General features: G+C 44.5%; 1 protein-coding gene across 1 annotated transcript; it reads left to right on the forward strand.

Annotated features, from left to right (window-relative positions):
* The first annotated feature begins 14736 nt into the window (after nucleotides 1-14736).
* IER3IP1 (immediate early response 3 interacting protein 1) lies at nucleotides 14737-18670 on the forward strand. The gene is made up of 3 exons (XM_018078806.1): nucleotides 14737-14924; nucleotides 16393-16494; nucleotides 17233-18670. Exons 1-3 carry the CDS (start codon nucleotides 14834-14836, stop codon nucleotides 17286-17288), a joined length of 249 nt encoding a protein of 82 aa, XP_017934295.1. The 5' UTR covers nucleotides 14737-14833; the 3' UTR covers nucleotides 17289-18670.
* The last annotated feature ends 2021 nt before the right edge of the window (nucleotides 18671-20691 follow it).

Here is a 20691-nt window from a genome sequence, read left to right on the forward strand (position 1 = left end):
ATGTTTTGAGTTAAAAAAATAATCATTCCCCACATTAATAATGTGATCCTAGAAAACAAACAAAGAGCAGTTACCACCTAAACAAATCTACCTCGATAAATATCCAGGGAAGCTTTCTTATCACCAAGCTTTTTGTTTGCTTTCCTCTTGTGCCAAAGTTTGTACACATAAAGGTGACAAGGATCCCATTAAACACTAGTGTTTCAGGGACTCAACCCTCAATGTTTCCACCAGCTGGCATCATAAAGAAAAGGTAAAAAAAAAGGATACTGGAAGATTTACCCAGTAGTTGGTATGGTTCTATATGCAGTACACACTCCCTATAAGGGGGTGTTCTGCAGTATTTAACTTGGCTAAATCACTGCTGTGGCCCTGGCAGGGTTGTGTTTGAGCCCACTGGAGTCCTGGGGAGCACTTACCAGCATGGATGGGGAGTCAGTCCAGCCCTGCAGCTTCTCCCAAAGTGGTTTGGATGTGGCCACCCTGAGCTAAAAGATGATGAATGTCTCGTTGGGTGGATGAAGCTCTTCAGTGCCACGTGGGAATGGCCTCAGCCACATTTAATTTACTCACATGGAACAGAACACACTGTTGCTGCCCTTAACATAAGATGAGTGACATGTTAGTGTGGAAAATAAACATTCAGCTTTTCTGACACATGACGTGCAGCTTGTCAACACCTCGAGGAAACCTGCGTAGGTGACCAAATATCACTTCCACGGGTATTATCACATGAGAGGCAAATGGTAATAGCTGTCTAACAGACCTTAGCTTTAGCCTTTTGTTGATCAAAATCCCCTGAGGATGGCAAAAACCCCAGCACAGGCCACGCGCTGAGCTGCGATCTGAATTTTGGATTGATGGGATCACTTTTTACCCCACAGAGTTGTTTCCATGAACTGCTCACAACATTTCCAAACTGGGCTCCGTCCCTGAGGTGTGGCGGTGCTTGTCCAGGATGTAGGACACACATTCTTTGCTTCTGAGACTCTTTAGCATAGTTATTTATGTTGGTGAAGAAGTGCAGCAAGCAACAGTATGAAGGTGTGTGCTTTCCTTTGTTCCAGGGCATGGGAACACACCTTCTCTCAGGACCATAATTTTAGGTGCCTTCAAGCCATCTCTCTTAATGACCTTGTCTACCTTTCGTTGACCTTGTTCTGAAATGGCAGATGCAATCCACAGAATCCTAGAACAATTTGGGTTGGAAGGGACCTTAAAGCCCATCTCATTCCATCCCCTGCCATGGGCAGGGACACCTTCCACTAGACCAGGTTGCTCCAAGACCCATCCAGCCTGACCTTGTGAGTCAGGAACAAGCCATTGGAAGCAGACTGAGCGTTCACTGCTCTTGAGATCGATCACACTGATGAATAAATGCCTTAATGATTAAAAAAAAATAGTTGACTCTGCCAAAATAGGCCAATTAAAGGTAAAGATACAGAAGTTTTGTGTGAACTGTGTACAGCAAGCAGGTTAAGGCCCTAATAATTAATAGTAAAGAAAAAATGCGTGATTTTTCTTTTCATTACTGATCAGTTCAATTCCTGAAGCCTTATGTCTTCTGTGACAAATTAAAGCCCAGATTTCTTTAAGTTATTTTTCCTTTTCCACAATTTTCATGTGAAACCTCAAGGCAACTGTGCCAAAAGTTTTGTATAAATTCTGCAGTGTACAAAAGATAGATCCTCCTCAGTAAACCTGTATTTTTTAGGCTATATCAACATGGAATTAACAAAAACAAAGTGTAGCATTTGCTGACCCTCTTGGATAACCAGTTTTACCCCACTGGCTTTTAGGGATGAATCACTCTGCTCAGCAAAACTGTTGGGAGAGCTCCTGTAGGACATCTTACTGTTTTCCTGTCACGTCTTGTAGCTTTTTTCTTCCTCTAAAGGGTTTATCTATGGAGTTTATGCCTGGATGAGCATGGCAGGGGACTGAAACTAGATGATATTTAAGGTCCCCCTCCAACCCAAATCGTTCTGTGATTCCATGATTTTATTTAACTGTCTTGGACTATTCAGTACAATTTTGAAAGGGCTTTTTATTTCGTTGCATTAAGATACGTACCCTCATCTATGAAATGTTTTATTTCCAAACTCCTAGCCAAGAATTCACTAATAAATCCCAGAGCAGGTAATAACCTTCCGTGGTGCTAAAGCTCTGGCCTTGCATACAGCTTGTGCCCTGTGGTGTGCACCTCTGTGGCCTCAGACACACTTGGCTGGTTCCCCTGGTCTCAGTGGGACTGTTTTTATCTCTGCTGGCAGTTTGCAGTAGTGGACTGCACCCAATCCACATGAGATAAGATGTTTCTGCAGGAAAGAGATGCCTCCTCCACCACAGCTCCCTGCTCTCTGATCTCAAGCTTCTCCACAAAACTGAGTTTGAAGCGAGGTGGATATTGGGATTTAAAAAAAAAATAAATTAATACGTATTAAATTAAAAAAAAAATAAGAATATTCCCCTTCAGGAATATTCAGAGCATCCATTGCTTACTCCTTAATGTCTTTGAAACTTCAGTGAAAGTGAATTTCCATTTATACTAGAAATTTGTGGAGAAGAACATGTCCCAGTTTCTTCCATCACATCTTCACACTGGGCACATACAAGGGATGGAGATCTACCACAGAGATGTTCAGTAGCTTGCAGGAGTGAGGCCTGCTCTGTATTTAGCAACTTTTTCCCTTGGGACATGATCTGAATACCAGAGAAATCAGTAAAGAGATTCCCATTAGCTCTGGTAACCTTTGGATCAGACTCAAAAATCACAAATGGTTTCCACAAAGCAATCTCAGTTTTGATTTGAACTTTCTCTTAGTTTGATAAAGAAGGAAAGAACCAGCACTTGCCAGAATATAAAGTCCTCCCTTCTCAGGAACTCTTTTGTGGCATCGACAACACAGAAACTAACAGCACGCTTGTTCTGTCTTAAAGCCAAACAAAAGGCCATGATGCCCTAGAGGATGGAAGAGAAGGTACCCACACACCAAGTGTTCTCCTCTGTGGGTGACACAGAATGGAGAGCTGATGTGTGGCTTAACAAAAAATGTATCTGCAGGCCTGCTCTCTGCTGTTCCTCTCTCTGTAAAATCTGTTTAATGTAGTTAATTTGCTGTTTCCTTAAGCCACAGTCAAAAATTCACAGCTGTCATTGTGCTCAGTGCCTTGGACTGTGGACACCTTCCAAACAATCTCCAGGGGACTTGGAGAGGTGCTTTGGTCCTGTTTGGTCCTGTGACGTAAGAGGCCCTGAAGTTGTTGTGCAGTTATTTATCCAAGCACAGCAGAAAAACCTGTCAGTCTCTATTGTTTTGGAACACCTGCCGATGTGGGGTTTATTAATGTTTTCTTAGTACCTGTATTAACAAAAAAGGAGCCTCCACCCTAGGGCACCACTCCCTCTTTGACCACAAAGCACAGGTAACCACAGCTTTTCACGAGAGAAGTTGGTGCAGTTGCCAGCTCAGCTTCAGTCTGGCGTAGGGAATGGGGGTTTTGCAGAGCAAAACGAAGTCCTGAGCTGTGGAGATGTGACTCCCCCATACTGAGGCATGGGAAAAGGTGGGTGCTGCAGAGGTAGATTGATGCTACCCTCCTGCCCGTGGTGCAGTGAAGCCAGGCTGCAAGAAACACCACAATGACTCATGCTTGAAATCCTGAACTGGCTCTCTCCACTGGACAGCTCAACAACATCCCCTTAAATTCCCACCTTGTTCCTTTCAGTGCAAAGAGCCAGGTCAGGTTGTGTAACACCCAGAGAGCAAGGATGGGGCTCAGACTTGCCATGGTCCCATAGTCAAAGATGATGGGGTTTCCTTGCCTGGAGAGCACCCAAACCCTGCCTTCTCCACCCAGCTTTCTGAAGGAGGAAGGGCCCAAAGGCACCCCTCCTGGGACATGGCATGTTCCTGCAGTGGCTCCTGAGCACAAGCTACAGAGGCAGTTTTCCTGCAGGAGTTTATGCACATTGGAGGGTCCCGTGCCCAGCGGAAGCCCTGGCAGGCTCCTGGGTGGAGTCCAACAGTGCCTCCTGCTCCACCAGAAAGATTGTGAAAGGAATTGCTTAACAAAGGGATGGTGAGTAAACCCTCTGTTTGATCCACCTCCACACTTTATTGATTGTCCACACACGGAAGAGATTATCCTGCCCTAATAAAAACCTCGGAGAGAAGGAAGCAATCAACAGAGGCAAATGAAGTGAGCAATTAGCCTGAAGCCCTTCAGAGCAGCTTTACTTTCAGGCAAGGTCTGAGCAGCAGGATGCTGACACAGGGATCTCCAGCAGTCACAAGGTAATCCAGATATTTGTGATCTTATTCTACTCTATATTTTAATTAATGCAGTGTATTTCCTTGACTTTTTTCAAGCTCAAGGTTCTCCTTAGGACACCTTACTGATGTGACAAAAAGAGGTGGTATCTTGGGAGGCTGGAGGACTCTCTAGCAATCAAGTTGGTTTTCCATTCTCAATGTCCCTCTGCCCATTTCTCCCTGCACCAGGGGAAATTTCACGAGATCCTGACGCAGACACTGGGCCAACATTTCAGTTTATTCACATGCATTAATGGGCAAGATGCAAAGCCTGGACCATTGGTATTTGCAGCCTGTAACAGCCTGGGGACATTTCATAAAATTACACTGCCTGGTTTTACCATCCAAGCTTTAGAAAAAGTAGGACCTGCAGGTCACTCTGGTTCATGTTGATAGGTTGTAGTGATAGGATAAGTGGTGATGGTTTTAAACTAAGATAGGGGAAAATCAGACTAGATAGAAGGAAGAAATAGCTTAGGATAAGGGTAGTGAGGCACTGGCACAGATTGCCCAGGAAACTTGTGGATGCCCCATCCCTGGAGACATTCAAGGTCAGGTTGGATGGGGCTGGAGCAAGCTCCAGACTGGTCTAGTGGAAGATGTCCCTGCAGGGGGGTTGGAACTAGATGACCTTTGGAGGTCCCATTCTATGTGGAACTTTTAGACCTCAGAACATATTGCCAGACAATTTATTCTTATATTTATTGACTGGATACATCCTGTGATTCCACATTTTCTTTCTATTTCAGAAAAAGGAGCTAGAATAGAATATAGTAATGTTTGGAAATATGTGTGTGCTTATGTGTGTGTCTGTGATTGTGTGCCAGTATTCATACAGGGTGACACCTGAATCTGACCTGAACACTTGCTTTTTAAACATTATACTTTCCAATAATAAGGGATGTTACAGCTTTAAGTTTCACCAAGTGGAATATTAATCATAAAATCAAGAGTCAAGAGAGGTCCTTGAGACTCCCATCCATGAAGAAGACTCTCTCACACATGTAAGACTCATAGTTAGCCTCAGTTTCACTTGAAATTTGGTTAATGATACACCTGTGCCCAAAGAAAGTTTTACTCATCATTTTGAGAAACTTGGTGCTTGGATGAGGGTTTTGGTATTGCTGTGGTAAGGTAATGTTCTTTGCCACAAAGCAAGACATTGTATTTTGGATCCCTGTTACCTTTTCCATCTATTTGTTGACCACTCATAGTTATTAAGTGATGACTGAGGTTTTTTACAGCAGTTAAGCTGTCCCCTTCTGGAGGCAGTAAAAGACAAGGTGTAACCTCTGCTCTGTGTCCTGAGGCAAACTGGCTGGGAGTAGATAAAGTGTCTACTAGATATGCTGGAGTGTGATGCCAGCATTCTTGTCCATGCCAAGATTCCACCCCTGGAAATGTTCAATGCCAGGTTGGACAGGGCTTGGTGCAGGCTGGTCTAGTGGAGGTGTCCCTGCCCATGGCAGGGGGATTGGAACTACACAGGCTTTAAGATTCCAACCCAAACCATTTTAGGATTCTGTGATTCTATAAAGATTAGATGCCGTAGACAAACATCAAGTCAAGCCCGTTGCCTTAAAAGAAAAATCCAGGTTTTCTGGGTCAGATTAACTTCTGCCTTTTGGATCTGTCCCTTAACCCATGCTGCTTTAATCTCCAGTCTGCAGAACAGTGATAGCAAAGTAAGTCAGTTGTAAAGATAATACCTGTTAAAGATAGTGAAATGGTCAGATGTCCTAAAGGAATCTAAAATGAATGTGCTGGGTTTGAACATTAAACAGCCTTCTGAATGTCTGTCTGCTTAATTTTTCAGGGTGGCCTGTGCTGATGGCGAAGGTTTCCACAACATGATGGTTTTTGAGGAAGAAGGTGCTTTACTCTCCTGTCTGTTTCCATTAGAATCTTAAATAAGTTTGACAGTGTTTTATTTGTGTGGTGACACTGCTGAGAAGTGTTATCAAGTATGTAAGGCAGATACAGAGTGTTGAACAGGCTCAAAAGGAATAGATGAATCAGAATGGTAGAGCCATTTCTGTTGGGTTTTTAGGGTGGGAAGAGTGGTGCAAATAAAAGGAGGGGTTGCAGCAGACAAGAGGAGGACTTGGAGGCAGAGCTAGATGGGAGATATGAGAAAAATGTCACTCCTTTATGTTTGGAGTTAAATCCAAGAGCAAAATTGGATGAGAGCAGATTGAAAAGGGTGAAAGTGGATGGAAAGTGCTGGCTGGAGAGGCAGTAAGAGCCAGGGTCCTACTGTGGCTTTACTGTGAACAGGTGGATAATATGTGGAATGACATTGTGGTCTAACAGTGCAGGGCAGACTCTTCCACCCTGAGATCCATAGGGCTGCATTTCAGTCCCAGCCCTGAAAAGCAGCTTTGCTTTGTTCTTTGGTAGGTAAAGACCCACAAGTTAGTAACTGAACTGTAAGATTTTTGAACAAAAAGTAGTTCCCAGGAACACCCTCCTAACACAGAGCTGACCACCCCACGGCTTGCAGCAGAAGGACCGTCAGCATTTGCAGCCTGTAACAACCTGGGGTCATTGCACAAAACGCTGCATTTCTTAAAGCTCTTTGTTGGCAAAACTAACCTCTGATTTCCATGTTCTTTCCAAGGTTCACCACCCTCCACTTACGCAATTGTCATGGTGTCTCTCAGTGGGAGCCTCTTGCTGCTGGTTGCCATCAGTGTAGCAATAAGTGTTCTCCGGAGGTGAGTGTCAGGGAAGTAGGAGAGGACCCAGAGTCACCAAGGGAATGTGTGCAGGGATGAATTCCTGCATAAGCCAGGAGTGATCAGGGAGCCCATGGGACGAGTCTGCCAAGCCCTAGTGCTTCCTGGGGTCTTCCCAGGGTCCTTCATCAGCAATAACAGTGGCTGGAGAATCACTAGGGTGGGTGCTTGCATAACATCAATTTATATCTAGTCCAAATTTTTCTCCTCATTCCCAGATTTTGCATATATTGTGTATATATATGTATGTGTGCGTGTGTGTGTGTCTGTATAAAAATTCAATTAAGGCAAATTAAGAGACCCAAGCCCCTAATTCTCTCTACTGCCAACATTTTAATTTTTTTTCACTGAACCTGAAGCCACAAAAAGAGGGACATTCCTTGTGATTTTTGTTTCTTTAATGAGAAAGTAAATTGTATGTTTTGAGAAGTCTCTTCAAAGCAAAATTTTGTTCAGTTTTAGTTTGAATGCATCTAGCCAAATTAAGGAGGGCAATGAGGTCATAAGATGTGTTTTTTTGAAGGGTAGAAGATTGAGGGGAGAGGAAAAAGGCCACCTCAGTAATTAAATAAATCCGCTCTATCCCAGCTATCAGTTCTGTGCTGTCATTAGTTACATCCTGTTATTAATTGGATTGGGTTCAAAATACCAGCAGCTCCTCATGCTGATAGGACACCCGACAGTTTGTTTTCTCTCCATTTCTGTTGTGCCAGGCACTGCACATCGAATTACTCCTCAAAAAACCTCAGGACACCTGCGGTGGTGGAAAACGTTACCGTGACAAAGAACAGCTCTGAAAAGATCTCGACGGTGGATTTGGCTGGCCCAGCGTGTGTAAATTACCTCCCTGACAAGCAAAATGCACCCCCAGCCAGAGTCCACCATCTCTGAAGAGACGATTTCCATTTTTGAGCTGCTGTTCTTCTTTGCTTGTCCTGCTAAAACACCCCCCCATTGCAATGCCAGAGCAATGATGGTCCACAATTTCTTCAATCTGCAGCTTTCTTCCAGAGAGAAAAGGGGATAAAGGGCTCAGGGATATGTGCTAGTGGGTGGATGGACTGACATGGTGCACTTCGTTTTCTCCACCATAGCGCTGCACTGTGAACTCGTACCACAAAAGTATTAGAAAATGCAGGAAAATGACTTTTTTTTTTTAATGGAAGTGGAGAAAAAGCGTGGATACATGTACCTTATCTCTGTGATGTGTTGTGTTAAAAATTTACTGTAGAGATTTACAACTGCCCATATTGTCTCTTCCTGTGGGATGAGTCATGGGAATAAAATACAGGGGGGGATTCCTGGTTATTTTTACAAAGATTTCCCAATCCCTCTGACTCACTGTGAATCCCAGACACTGCGCAGGTGCCTAACCTTTTGCACATGGTTTCTGACTAACCACAGGACTCTGTGGTTCTGCTAACATTACTGGACAGGCCACAGTCTCTAAAGTCGAGGGAATGGCCTGAGGTTGTGTCAGAGCAGGGTCAGGTTGGATCTCAGGAGAAGGTTCTTCCCCCAGGGGGTGGTTGGGCACTGAAGAGGCTCCCCAGGGCAGTGGGCACAGCACCAAGGCTGACAGAGCTAAAGGAGCGTTTGGATGATCCTCTGAAGCACAGGGTGTGACCCTTGGGGATGGTCCTGTGCAGGGCTGAGGGTTGGACTCGATGATCCCTGTGGGTCCCTTCCAGCTCAGCATATTCTGTGATTCTCTGAAGTCACCAGGTCTGTGATTTGTTCTTTTACCCACCCACTTTTACAGCCTGATGAAGGATACCATCTCTTAATCTTTAGTTAGTGCTGCAACTTCCCCATCACTGATGATCTCTGCCTCTGGCATGGCACCAGCTTGCTGGGAACAAGCCCGACTGTTCTCCCCATTCAGGTGGCAGATAATAGGGATCAGGTTAGTCTGGGATCTGGCACCAAGAGGGATCAGTGTGCTCCCTGCATCTGGCCAGCCTATTCCAACTTCATGCCCTTTGCTAACTGCTGCTAGGAGCCCATGGGTTACAGCCTATGAATTTCCTCCTCTTCCAGGCTTAGATGGGGCCGGTGGCTCATTGGGAAAGCTGCTGGTGGAGAGTTTGGCCCCAGCAGGACACACTGGGACACCAACACACTCGTGTCAGCTCCTGCATATGGTACTTGTCAAAAGAGAGAGTTGGAGCAGGCACAGGAAGATGAGGGTGCCCTGCACAGAGCCGCATGGGCATTTCACAGACCTGAATGAAAATCTGTGCCACAGAGGCAGGTGGACTTTGATCACCACTGAAACTCCTCCGGGTTTGTCCTAAAAGGGCAATTTCAGTAATTTTTCTATTAGCAGAGGTGGAAGCCAGACCTGATTCCGAAGCTGCAGGCACATCAGCCATCCCTGGTGGATGCTCAGCCACAGCAGGTTCCTCTGACGAGATAACATGATCCTTTAGCCATGGCTCCATTCAAAACACTGCTACTGACACATATTTCCCATCATCCAACAGAAACATGTCTGCAGAAGTCTGTGGTGGCAAACACCAACTCTGTGCCTGTGGGAATTTGAGCCACTTGAGTTTCCCTCTTTCCACACCTGTGTTGAGGGAGCTGCTCCTGCCTGTCTGCTGCCGTAACACCAACCTCAGACATCCCTTCCCCTTGCTGTCTGTAATATCCCTGCTCCTTCTTCAAAAGGACAAAATCCAACCCCTTTCAAAATTCATGAAGCTGATTCCCCAGCTTCTAAATCCCTCCCTAAGATCTGCTGCTGCCTCAGCACCTACAAATCCTGCCCATCTGTCAGCAAGGAGGCTGGGCTAAGCACAGACTTTTAACTCTCTGACAAAGTCTGTTTGTTTCCTTGCTGCCCTGCTGCCCACGTTGGTCTGCTTTTGATATCCCCTGTCTTCCAGCTGAGACATGGACTGGAAAAGTCCTACACCTGTCACCTCTGTAAAATATCTGGTACTGAGCATAACAGGATTTGGTTCTGGACTGGTGTATTCCAGCAAAAACACAACACAAGTGGTGCCAATAATCATAGAACAAGGTAGTGTCACAGAGTTGACCTTTAAAGTCCTTCCAACTCAAATCATTCCATGATTCTAGGACAATACTGGAATAGTGATGATACCAAGATGAACAACAGCGTGTGTGTGCGTTTGTGTGTCAGCACTAGGCAACAACTGACTTTTAAAGGCTGTTACAGTTACAGAGTCAAGTACTATAAACTTAAGAAACAGCATCGATAAATTTGGGTGCAAATTCAAAATTTTGTATTTGTTTTCATTTCGTTCATCAATCCCCAGGCAGACCTTTTGTGTATGATGCTGTATTAATGTTCTCTCAAGGTACAAACCTTAGCAAAGATGGCAGGCTGTGTTTTTGAAGGGGGCAGCTCCTCACTTCCCAGGCAAGCAAGGGCAGAGTTGATCCATGACTCACGGACAAGACAAGGACCTTTCCTGTACCTAGCTGCTGAAGGGTAAGAACCACATATAGGTTCTCTCAACTGTACAAAATCTTGTTGCATTCCCAGCTTTGGTGGTGAAAAAATCATATGGACATTAAATCAGCTACTCAATTTGTGAGTCGGGTGCATCATTAACCTTTGCAGCAGTTTGACAGTGCTATAGGTGTGATGAGCAAGGGTTGACAAAGGCTTTAGTTCCACTCTGAAATGTAGCAATGAGATTTATTTATAGCACCTGACTGAGCCACAGAACCTAAATTTTTTCACATGCACAGGTTTTCTTGGTTAATGGAGTTACTCACGGTGGAGGTTGGTAAGAAAGTTGCTGCCAACAAAACACATTTCTTCACTTTCAGCTTGGGATGGTTTAGGCCGATTTTCAGCCTTTCCTGTGTCTCAAAAACACTCTTACTGAATATGTCTGGGTATGTAAAATATCTAAAGAAGGAAATCACTAAAACTAGTTCAGAAAATAAACTCAGAAGACGGTGGCAGCAAGGGTTGAAGTCTTCCTCTGGCCTGGTATTTGCTCACCAGGAATAAACCAGTGTAATCCTGAAAACTCACAAGGAACAAGCCCAATTCTCTGCAGGGGACAGTGAGACCCAGTGAGATGTGCTCTGTCTGACGACAGTGAATGATAAACTGAGAATAAAAAATACCAAGGTCTCCACAATACTTCACCAGGCCGAAGTTCAATCCTTTGGCATCTGCAAGGTGGTTTAAAAATCTCCTTTATGGTGATTGACTGCACCCTGCAGATGACACCACAGGAATTTACTGCACTGAAACGTAACACCTTAATGAAGGGGGGGGGGGAAAACCCTTTCCTTTTAATGCAAGCAACTTTGTCTGGTTTTCCCTTCAACCACGTAACATGATTCAGAGATAAGACTCTGTGGTTGTTAAGTTGCCATGATGGATTTTACAAAGGGGAAAATCATGTCAAGTTTATGTAAGCTTGATAGCAGCTGCTCTTTGGAAATACATCTTAATTATGGGTAAAAATACTAAGCCATAACTTGTACAGTTATTGTAAAAACCTCATTTTTTTTTTTTGGTGACATAATTCTAAGCATTAGCTCTTCACTGAGGTTAGCATTTATTTATAGGTTGGATACTGCAAGGAGGTAGCCCAGGAAATGCTACTTGATGATGGTGGTTATTAGACAAGCCTGTTAGTGACCCCCCCCTATTTATCTGTATTTAATTATAGAATTACTGTCATAATGCCCTAAGTTGTATCTGAGAACAAGAGTCAGCTTTATTTGTAAGACCATTATATGCCACCACTCACAACTTCTTAAAAAATGGTAATGGCCTTTGGGATGAAATCTTTCAGCCCAGTATTGACTTTCTCTGCATGTATGGAGTTTGGTAAAATTCAGCCTTTTTTTTTTTTTATTACTTATGGATGGAAAAAGATGACTTGAATGATAAAAAACTGAAATTTTGGTCAAATTTTGGGAGGCCGTGGGCACCTAGAAATGGCTCCATTAAAAACATTAAATGGACAATTATTAGGAGTTTTGCAGTTATACCAAATTTAAAAACCTAGATGAGAAATAAAGAAGTTAGGTTGGAAGTTTTCAGCTTGCAAGTGCCAGTACACTCAGGTATCCCCACTAGCTGCTGACACATGTGAAGTTAATCTGATGGATATGTTTGATTTTTGTTCTCTGTTCTATCTCTCTTATTTCACAGTAGTTAATTTTGCGGGTAAATTAGTAACAAAATATGCTACAGCTCTCATGATGAGGTGCTTTCTCTTGCCTCCGGTTCCAGTTTTTAAATTGTGATGTTATTTAATAGTGATGATTATTAAGATGCATAATATTATGCCACTGACTATAACAAAGCGAGTATTTTTGAAGAGAAAGATGAAGATAAGAAGCAGCTGAAGTGTGGTTTTGTCCAGGCAGTGTCTGAGCATCTATTGATTATATGCTCCCAACACTTAATTAATTGCTGAAGTGTCAGATCATCTCATGTTTGCTGGTGAGTGGGTCTTAACATGGAGATGTAATATTGATAAATGGTGAATAATTTGCCCAGATCAGAAATCTGTGGCAGAGCAAACAGTGGAGGTTGGGGTCTCTCCAGTCCACCACACTAAGCACAAAGTTATGATTTCTGTCGCAGTGAATGGGTCTAATAACCATCAAAGCATAGTGATTATGCAAATCATTGTACCCTGATTGAGCAATAAAAGCTATCAACCATCCGGAGTTAAGGGGTTTGTGTATTGTATGATTACTGAGAAATAAAATCAGAGTGATTATGCAAATCACCCCCTTCAGCCAATAGGACTGAGGGATGCAATGGGAAAAAAAATGCCTATTTGTGCCTCAATAACAATATCCCTCAATACAGTATCCCTGAGCTCCAGTTGCTATTATTTTTGTTATTTGACTGCAGAACCGCCCAGAAGCCCTGATCAATCCAACATAAAAGATAATTGTTTTCTTCTGGATTTTGCATCATTTACATGTTGGACAAACGACATTTGGGATCTGGGCTGAGTTCCTGCTAGAACCCTCAGTCGGGGATATAACGAAAATCAATATATATTGAGGAAACACGGGGGGGGGTGGGGGGTGGAAGGGGAAATGCTGTCCGTAACATTAAATAAAAATATAAACCCCCGTATTTTTGCATATGTTTTTGATTAATTCCACTGATACCAGCTTACTAATGAGGGGTGGCCACGGGGGCTGCCCCGCGCCGGGCGATGTCTCCCTGCCGGCTCCCACCGCCGGGAGACGCCACGTTACTGCGTTACTGGAGGAGGAGGAAGAGGAGGAGGAGGAAAAAGAGGAGAAGGAGGAGGATGCGCCTTCCTCCCGCACCCACCGAGACCCAGGGCACTCGGTACGCGGAGAGCGGAGCTTCCCGCGAGTCCCCCGCCTGTGCCGGGATCCAGGGGCTTCGAGGGACCCAGGGGGTCCGAGAGATCCACGGATCCGAGGGATTCAGGGGGCTCCGAGTGTTCCACGAGGCTCCAGGGGACCCACAGACCGAAGGATCCACGTGGCTCCGAGGGGGTCCACAGATCCGATGGACACCAAGGGCTCCACAGGGATCCATGGGGCTCCGAGACCCACAGACTCGAGGGCCCAACGAGGCTCCAAGGGATCCATGGATCTGAGGGATCCATGGACCCGAAGGACCCGGAGACCTGAGTGACCCATGGACACGAGGGATCCACGAGGCTCCGAGGAATCCAGGGGGTTCCACGGGATTTACAGACCCAAGGGATTCAGGGGGTTCCGAGGGATCCATGGGGTTCCAAAGGATCCACAGACCCAAGGGATCCACGGACACAAGGGACTCATGGACACGAGGGACCCACGGGGCACCAAGGAATCCACAGATCCGAGTGATCCACAGACATGAGGAATCCACAGGTCTGAGGGATCCAAAGGCCTGAGGAATTCACAGGCCCGAGGAATTCACAGATCTGAGGGGTCCACAGGGTTCCGAGGGACCCACAGGCCTGAAGGATCCATGAGGCTCCAAGGGATCCATGGATCTGAGAAATCCACGGACCCAAGGGATCCACGGATCCAAGGGATCCAGAAGGCTCCAAGGGATTTACAGACCCGAAGGATTCAGAGGGTTCCAAGGGACCCACGGGACTCCAAGGGATCCATGGATCTGAGGGACCCATGGAGCTCCGAGGGATCCACAGGGCTCCAAGAGACCCACAGACCCGAGGACCCACGAGGCTCCAAGGGATCCATGGATCCGAGGAATCCACGGACCCGAGGGATCCATGAATCCGAGGGATCCGCAGGGCTCCGAAGGACCCAGAGAGCTCCGAGGGATCCACACGGGTTCGAGAGACCCACAGACCCGAGGGACCCACGAGGCTCCAAGGGATCCACGGATCTGAGGAATAAACGGACACGCGGGATCCACGGGGCTTAAGGGGGGATCCAGGGAGCTCTAAGGGGATTTACAGACCCGAGAGATTCAGGGGGCTCCGAGAAATCCACGGATCCAAGGGACTAGGAGGACCCGACGGATCCCCGGACGGTCCCAGCGCCCGGACGCGGCCGCCGTGAGGGGGAAGCCCCGCCCCCCCCGCCCTCGTGGGGCGAAGCCCCGCGCCTGCCCGAGGCACGCCCCTACGCCACACGGTTAGACAAGGCCCCGCCCCCTCCGCCGCGAGATGCCCGGAGCGACGGCCCCGCCCACGAAATCCCCGCCCGCAAAGCTCCGCCCCTCCCTGAGCCCCGCCCCCCGCCACGTCCCGCTCGGGCTTCGCTCCCGGTCCCGATCCCGATCCTAATCCCGGTCCCGGCCCGGCCCCGCCCCGCCGGGCCATGGCGTTCACGCTGTACTCGCTGCTGCAGGCCTCGCTGCTCATCGTGAACGCCGTAGCCGTGCTACACGAGGAGCGCTTCCTGCGGCACGGTGAGCCGGGAGGGCCGCGCGGCCCGGGGGAGGGATCTGGGAATTCGTCTGGGATCTGGGGATGGGTTCCCGGCCGCTCCCGTCTAGCTTTCTCTCTCTCTCTCTCTCTTTTTTATTTTTTTTATTTTTTTCCCCCTGTAATTGTGTGTTTTCCCTGTCCTTTCCCGTTGTTCCACGCCCGTCGGGATGTTTGGTGCCGCGCAAAGGTTTTCCTTCCTCTCGCCGCGCCTGGTTTTTTGATGAGATGGCGCTTCTCGGCCCTCGGGGTCCTCAGGGTTGGGCATCCTTGTCCTTCATCGGGAACCAAAGCTCTGCAAAACAGAGAAAATCCATCACAGATCTGCAAAGCCATGGAAAAAAATACTGATAATCCAGTTCCCTGATCTGGAGAATCCTGACTTTTCTCCACGTCTTTTCTCCACGTCAGGCTGAGCTAGGATTTTTGGCAGGAGTGCAAAGGGTTATCTCCCGTTCCCCAGTTGGAATCGCTACAAGGGATCTGCTCGGTGTGGGTTTGGGGTTTCCTTTTGCTTTCCCGATGAGCAGCAGCTGCGGGAAAAGGGGGATGTGGGGGCTAACGGGATGGGTGAAGCCACTTGTCGGCCTCGGGAGACTTGGGAATAGCTCCAAGCTCACCCAAGTGGGAAACAGCACCTGGCGAGGCAGGTGAGGGAGAGGACGAACCACCCTCATCCTGGTGCCAGCTGAGCGAGGGAGACAAAAGGAGGGGGAGGAATCCCGCAAAAGTCCCTGGAGAACAGGAACTCGCAGGTTGGGCATTGGAACTGGAATACAGAGGGCTGCTCCATGCTCCACTCGTCCCCTGAATGGTAAGGGCTGTGCCCGGCAGGTCTCAGAAATCCCTGGACACATCCCTGAACCTGTAGCTGTGCCTCCCTGCAGAGGGTCAGGACTCCCTTGGAGGGCTTTGAAAACCTTCAGGACTTCGGTCCTGCTCGGAAAAGTTCCCAATTTTTTCCCAAAAGTTCTCTCTTTTTTTTTTTTTTATAGCAGTTACAAAGTCATCATCCTGACTTTTGAAGTTGTGCTGGCTGTTTTTCCTTTCTCAGCACTGAGGCTTCATCACTTCACCCTCATATGCAATGATTTGCTGTTTTATTTTCAGGCCTGTGAACAGACTGTGGTTGGTTTGGGTTAATTTTGGCAGGTGTCTTTTTGAAGCCCAGATGAATTCTGGTGTTTCTCTGGGCACTTGGGGAATAGTAGTGTGTTAAAAAGTTGAGGGTTTACTTTACAGGAGCATGGATCTATCATTGCTTAACATCAGGTTTAACAGTTTCCAGTCTATTCTATGAAAATTGATCATGGAATAAAGCTAATAGGTGGTTTGCCTTTCAGTGTTAGTGTAAACCATGTTCAGGATGGATTGTTCATTAAAATTACAGCATTGGTTTCATGGTTTTGGGCTTTTTTTCCTAAAGTGTTTATCTGTTTTTACGTGACACAGTTGGCTGGGGAACTGACCAAGGGATTGGAGGATTTGGAGAGGAACCAGGAATTAAAGCACAGCTAATGAACCTTATTCGATCAATACGAACTGTCATGAGAGGTAGGGAGACATCATTATTATTATTATTGTTGTTGTTGTTGTTATATTGTGTTTGTTTATTTGTTGTTACCATTCTGAGTTTTGTCTTCCCTTGGAGTTTGGGAGCTGGGGGGAATCTCAGTGGTCAATCAAAGTGTGCAATTAGTTTCACCTTGTCTAAGTTCAGTTTTATGGCAGGTACCTGGCGAGGGAAATGTGATTTCAGGGATCCTGAGGTAAACCAGGCTTTTGTACCTCAGCAGATGGGGGGGAAATATGCTTTATTTGTAAGTTACTGATAGCTTTTTATTATAAAGCACAGCAAAAATTCCTTTTTTATGAGAAGAAGTAGCAAATCTTACCTCTCAGGCCCACCACTGAGGGAAAAACATTTATTCTAAATCACAGTAAAGCCAAGGACAGCAACTGACTTTGAGATGGTTTAATTTCATTTGGAGAAAGAAATATCTGGGTTAAAGTTAAAACAGAACTCAAGTCTCTGGATTAAAGTTAAAACAGGCCATAGAAGAATATTTCTGCTGTTGCTTCCTACTAATTTTTAGTATCTTAGGCTTTGAGCCTGGCTCCTTCCACTAGTCCCAATTTTGCTTAGGAAAATTTAAGTGTATTTTTTAGTTTTTTGGTTGATTCTGCTTCTTCTCCCAAGGTATTCTCTGAAGATAATACGAAGCTCGGTCGTTTTGTGATGTGGAAAGGAAAGCTTTCACAATTAATGTTCTTTTCTTTTTCCTTCTGCAGTGCCATTAATAGCACTGAACTCCATTACAATCGTTCTCCTCCTTTTGTTTGGCTGAAGACACCTCGTGAAAATCCTCTGGACATCCAAAGAAGCCAGTTGCTGACCATCACTGCTCTGAGTTTTCTGGGATCCAGCACGGTTTAGCTCTCAATTCGACATCCAACTTAAAATAATAAAGACACTATTTCTATTCATCCTATTTCCCCATGTTCCCTTTCAGTTTCATTAACCAAGATCACGGGGATCAATGCAACAATGCTGCAAATATGTTGGACTGTGACAAGTTCTGTTGCTGCCTGTTCATAGTGTTGATGTCATAGAATATTGCAGTGACTGTTAATATAAGATGCAGTTTTTAAATGTCTCGTTACTCAGGGATGAATTTCCTTCAGTACGCTTTCCAATTTGTTTTTAAATTGAGGAAAACAGCAATGTTTTGGTGTGGGTTTTTTTTTTTCTTTTTTTAATTTCAGTTACTACCACAGCACTATTTCATAGAATATGAACACGTTATCAAGAATTCAATTCACGTTATAGGGGACTGAAGTCCAGTTGTGATATGGAGATAAAACCAGCTGGGTAAAGTTCTCATTCTGGCTCACATTGAAAGTTGAATTTTCCTGGTTTGATTGAGAACAGGATTTTTCTCTTCAAGTCTCTTCAGTAGTTCATGCTGATGGTAAAGTCAGCACGTTGAAAATAGGTGCAATGGTTGTGCAAAATCAAAAAAAAAAAAAAAGAAAAAAGAAAAAAACCCACCTGTATCTGAAGCTGGGCAACTCTGTATTAATTTAGCCTAGCAGGGGATATTAATGATTAGCATTTGTTACTCTTTTGTCAAGAGTTATTAAACTTTTTTGTGTGTTAAACTTCCTCGTGGTGATTAGTGTGGTCGAAGTGGGAAAGCATTTGTATTCTGAGATTCTGGGAAATGTGGGAGAAGGGGAATACCATGGGAGAGGGGAAATACGCTGCCCTTTTCAAATGCAGTTCTTTGTTAAAAACCGCGAATTTGCAGCCCCTTCTGTTACTGCTCCTTCCCCCACCCTCCATCTTCATTTGTTCAATTAACATCTTCGAAAGTGAAACTGTGGAAATGACTTTGCAGTTCTGTCGCAGAGAATATTGATAATTGCTTTGGTACAGGTTTCAGTTAGGCTGCTGAGTTAGGTCTGATTGAAGAGGCTCATTCTCATGTACCTTTCCAGAAAAGTTAGAATTCTTGTGTCTGTTTCTTTGCTGAAGTGTTTTACCTTAATTTTAATGAGGGGATGCCAAGGGAAACCTGGCAATTTCATTATTTTAAAACAGCTTAGTTTATAATCTCTTCTCCTCATGCCTTGACGTTGTATATGAAAATGAATCTGTAATATGTGTAAATGCATTTAATGATCAGTTGCAGTGTTTTGGCAGAGTAAAATATATCCAGGAGGAGAATTTTGTGTTGTTTCCTTTTTTTTTTTTAAGTGATTTTTGCAAATAAATTCTGAATTTCTAAATTAAGCACTCTCTTTCCTAACTCACCCTCCACCTCTGTACAGTGGGATTACCTCAAAACTCATCTTCATCCTGTTGCAGATATCAGAGTTACTGTTCTTACAGGAAATACTTAATTTTTTCCCACATCCCTGTGAGAGAAGTATCTCTTCACTGTGAAGCTGTGTTTTGGCATCATATCTTTGCTGTGAAGCTGTATTTTGGTTTATGTAGCAAACCTAATGAGCCATGGCAACGTTGGCCTGAGGCAGAGTAGGTTCTTTGAGTTCTGAAGTAGGTGGATCTGTTAGAAAGCATTTGTTAAATATAATCTTTGTGTAATTCAGAGGTGAAGAGGGTACAGCCTGTCTCAGTTTTTTCATGTATCTGTCTTTCATGGAAAATGGGCAGCACGTATGTGGAACTGATAAAAAGTGGATTGAAATGATAAACCACTTTGTGTTGCTGTAAAATTTTGAGAAAGAAAAGCACTGGTTGATGTTCCCACTGTTGTTTCATTGGAGTGCTGAGTGATTTGAAGCACAGCTTGTGTATCATTTAATTTTTATATCTATTGACTGTTAAAATACTAAAATAAAAGCCAATACTAAATATTACAAGAAACAGATTTAAAAACGGGTAAAAGCTGATTTCCCCCATTTCCTTGTCCTTCCAGGAGGGGTGAAGTTCCAGTGTGTGGCTCACAGCACGTGGGCAGATCCCTTCCAGGTTGGTGAGGCACGTGCAGGGAGAAGGAGCAGCGGATTCACGCAGCAGGAAATCCTGCATTTGAGGCAAAACTGGGACAAGCTTTACCTGAGAGATGCAAGATCTGAAGGGCAGCTGGAGATCAGGTGTCCCAGGTAATGAGCAGGGGAGAGGACAAGGGAGTGCAGAAACAGCAAGGGAATAACCACACTGCTGTCTCCTGGTGTGGCTTCGAGCAGTTCTGGAACAGCTCTGCTGTGACTTAACAGCCCCGGCCGGGGCTGGGGTTCTGTAAGGACTGGGAATATGCAAAATGAAGTTTCCCCCTGGCAAAAAGCTCCAAGGCCGCGCTCCAGGGGTCACCTCAAACTGTGCAGAGCATCATCACTTGTAGCTGGCATGGAAATCACTGGGTGGTTCGGGTGGGAAGGGACCTTAAAATCACCCGGTTCCATCCCCTTGGCAAGACAGGGTCACCTGGACCAGGCGACACAGGAATAGGTCCAGCTGGGTTTGGAATGTCCCCTCTGAGGGAGACTCCACGACATCCCTGGGCAGCCTGGAATATCAATATAATCTTATCCATGTATGAATATAATAAGTGGATTAGTTATTATGGATATAGTATGGATATAATTATATATATAATATTATATATATGTAATTAGAAGAATTTTTTCCTAATATCCTATCTATCTATCTTAAAATGGTTATATTATGGATATAATATATGTATATATGGATAGAATGTGTTATATATAATCATAATATCCATCTAAGGATATAATAAGTAGATTAGTTATTATGGATATAACTAAATATGATATCTATAGTTATATAATATATATACTTAGAAGAATTTCTTCCATATATGTGGAATATATAAAACATATAACAACATATATATAAGTATATGTAAAGCTTTTATTTATATATAAAACATATAGTATCATATATATGTTGTTATGGTTATATTATAAATATATCCATGTATGGGCATAATAATATATTATTTTATATATTATATGCACTTGTATATAATCATAATATCGTACATGGGTACATAATCATCATCATATTATTATTATTATTATATGTAATATCCATATAGGATGAAATATATCCATGATATATGGGTTATAAAATATCCATAACATATGGATTATGGATATATTAATAATATATGTATTATGGATGTCCACAGTGTATGGATATGGGTATAATTGTATCCATATAGGAGATAATGGATATAATTTATATAATTCATTATCACA

Source organism: Manacus vitellinus, unplaced genomic scaffold, assembly GCF_001715985.3.
Source record: "Manacus vitellinus isolate BGI_N305 unplaced genomic scaffold, ASM171598v3 scaffold_42_pilon, whole genome shotgun sequence".
Lineage (NCBI taxonomy): Eukaryota > Metazoa > Chordata > Aves > Passeriformes > Pipridae > Manacus > Manacus vitellinus.

Excerpts from the sequence above, each read along its gene's own strand:
- IER3IP1 (XM_018078806.1), top strand. The coding sequence starts at position 14,834 with ATGGCGTTCACGCTGTACTCGCTGCTGCAGGCCTCGCTGCTCATCGTG. Across the intron at positions 14,925-16,392 it reads GGAGCGCTTCCTGCGGCACG|TTGGCTGGGGAACTGACCAA; the intron begins GTGAGCCGGGAG and ends TACGTGACACAG. Across the intron at positions 16,495-17,232 it reads AATACGAACTGTCATGAGAG|TGCCATTAATAGCACTGAAC; the intron begins GTAGGGAGACAT and ends TTCCTTCTGCAG.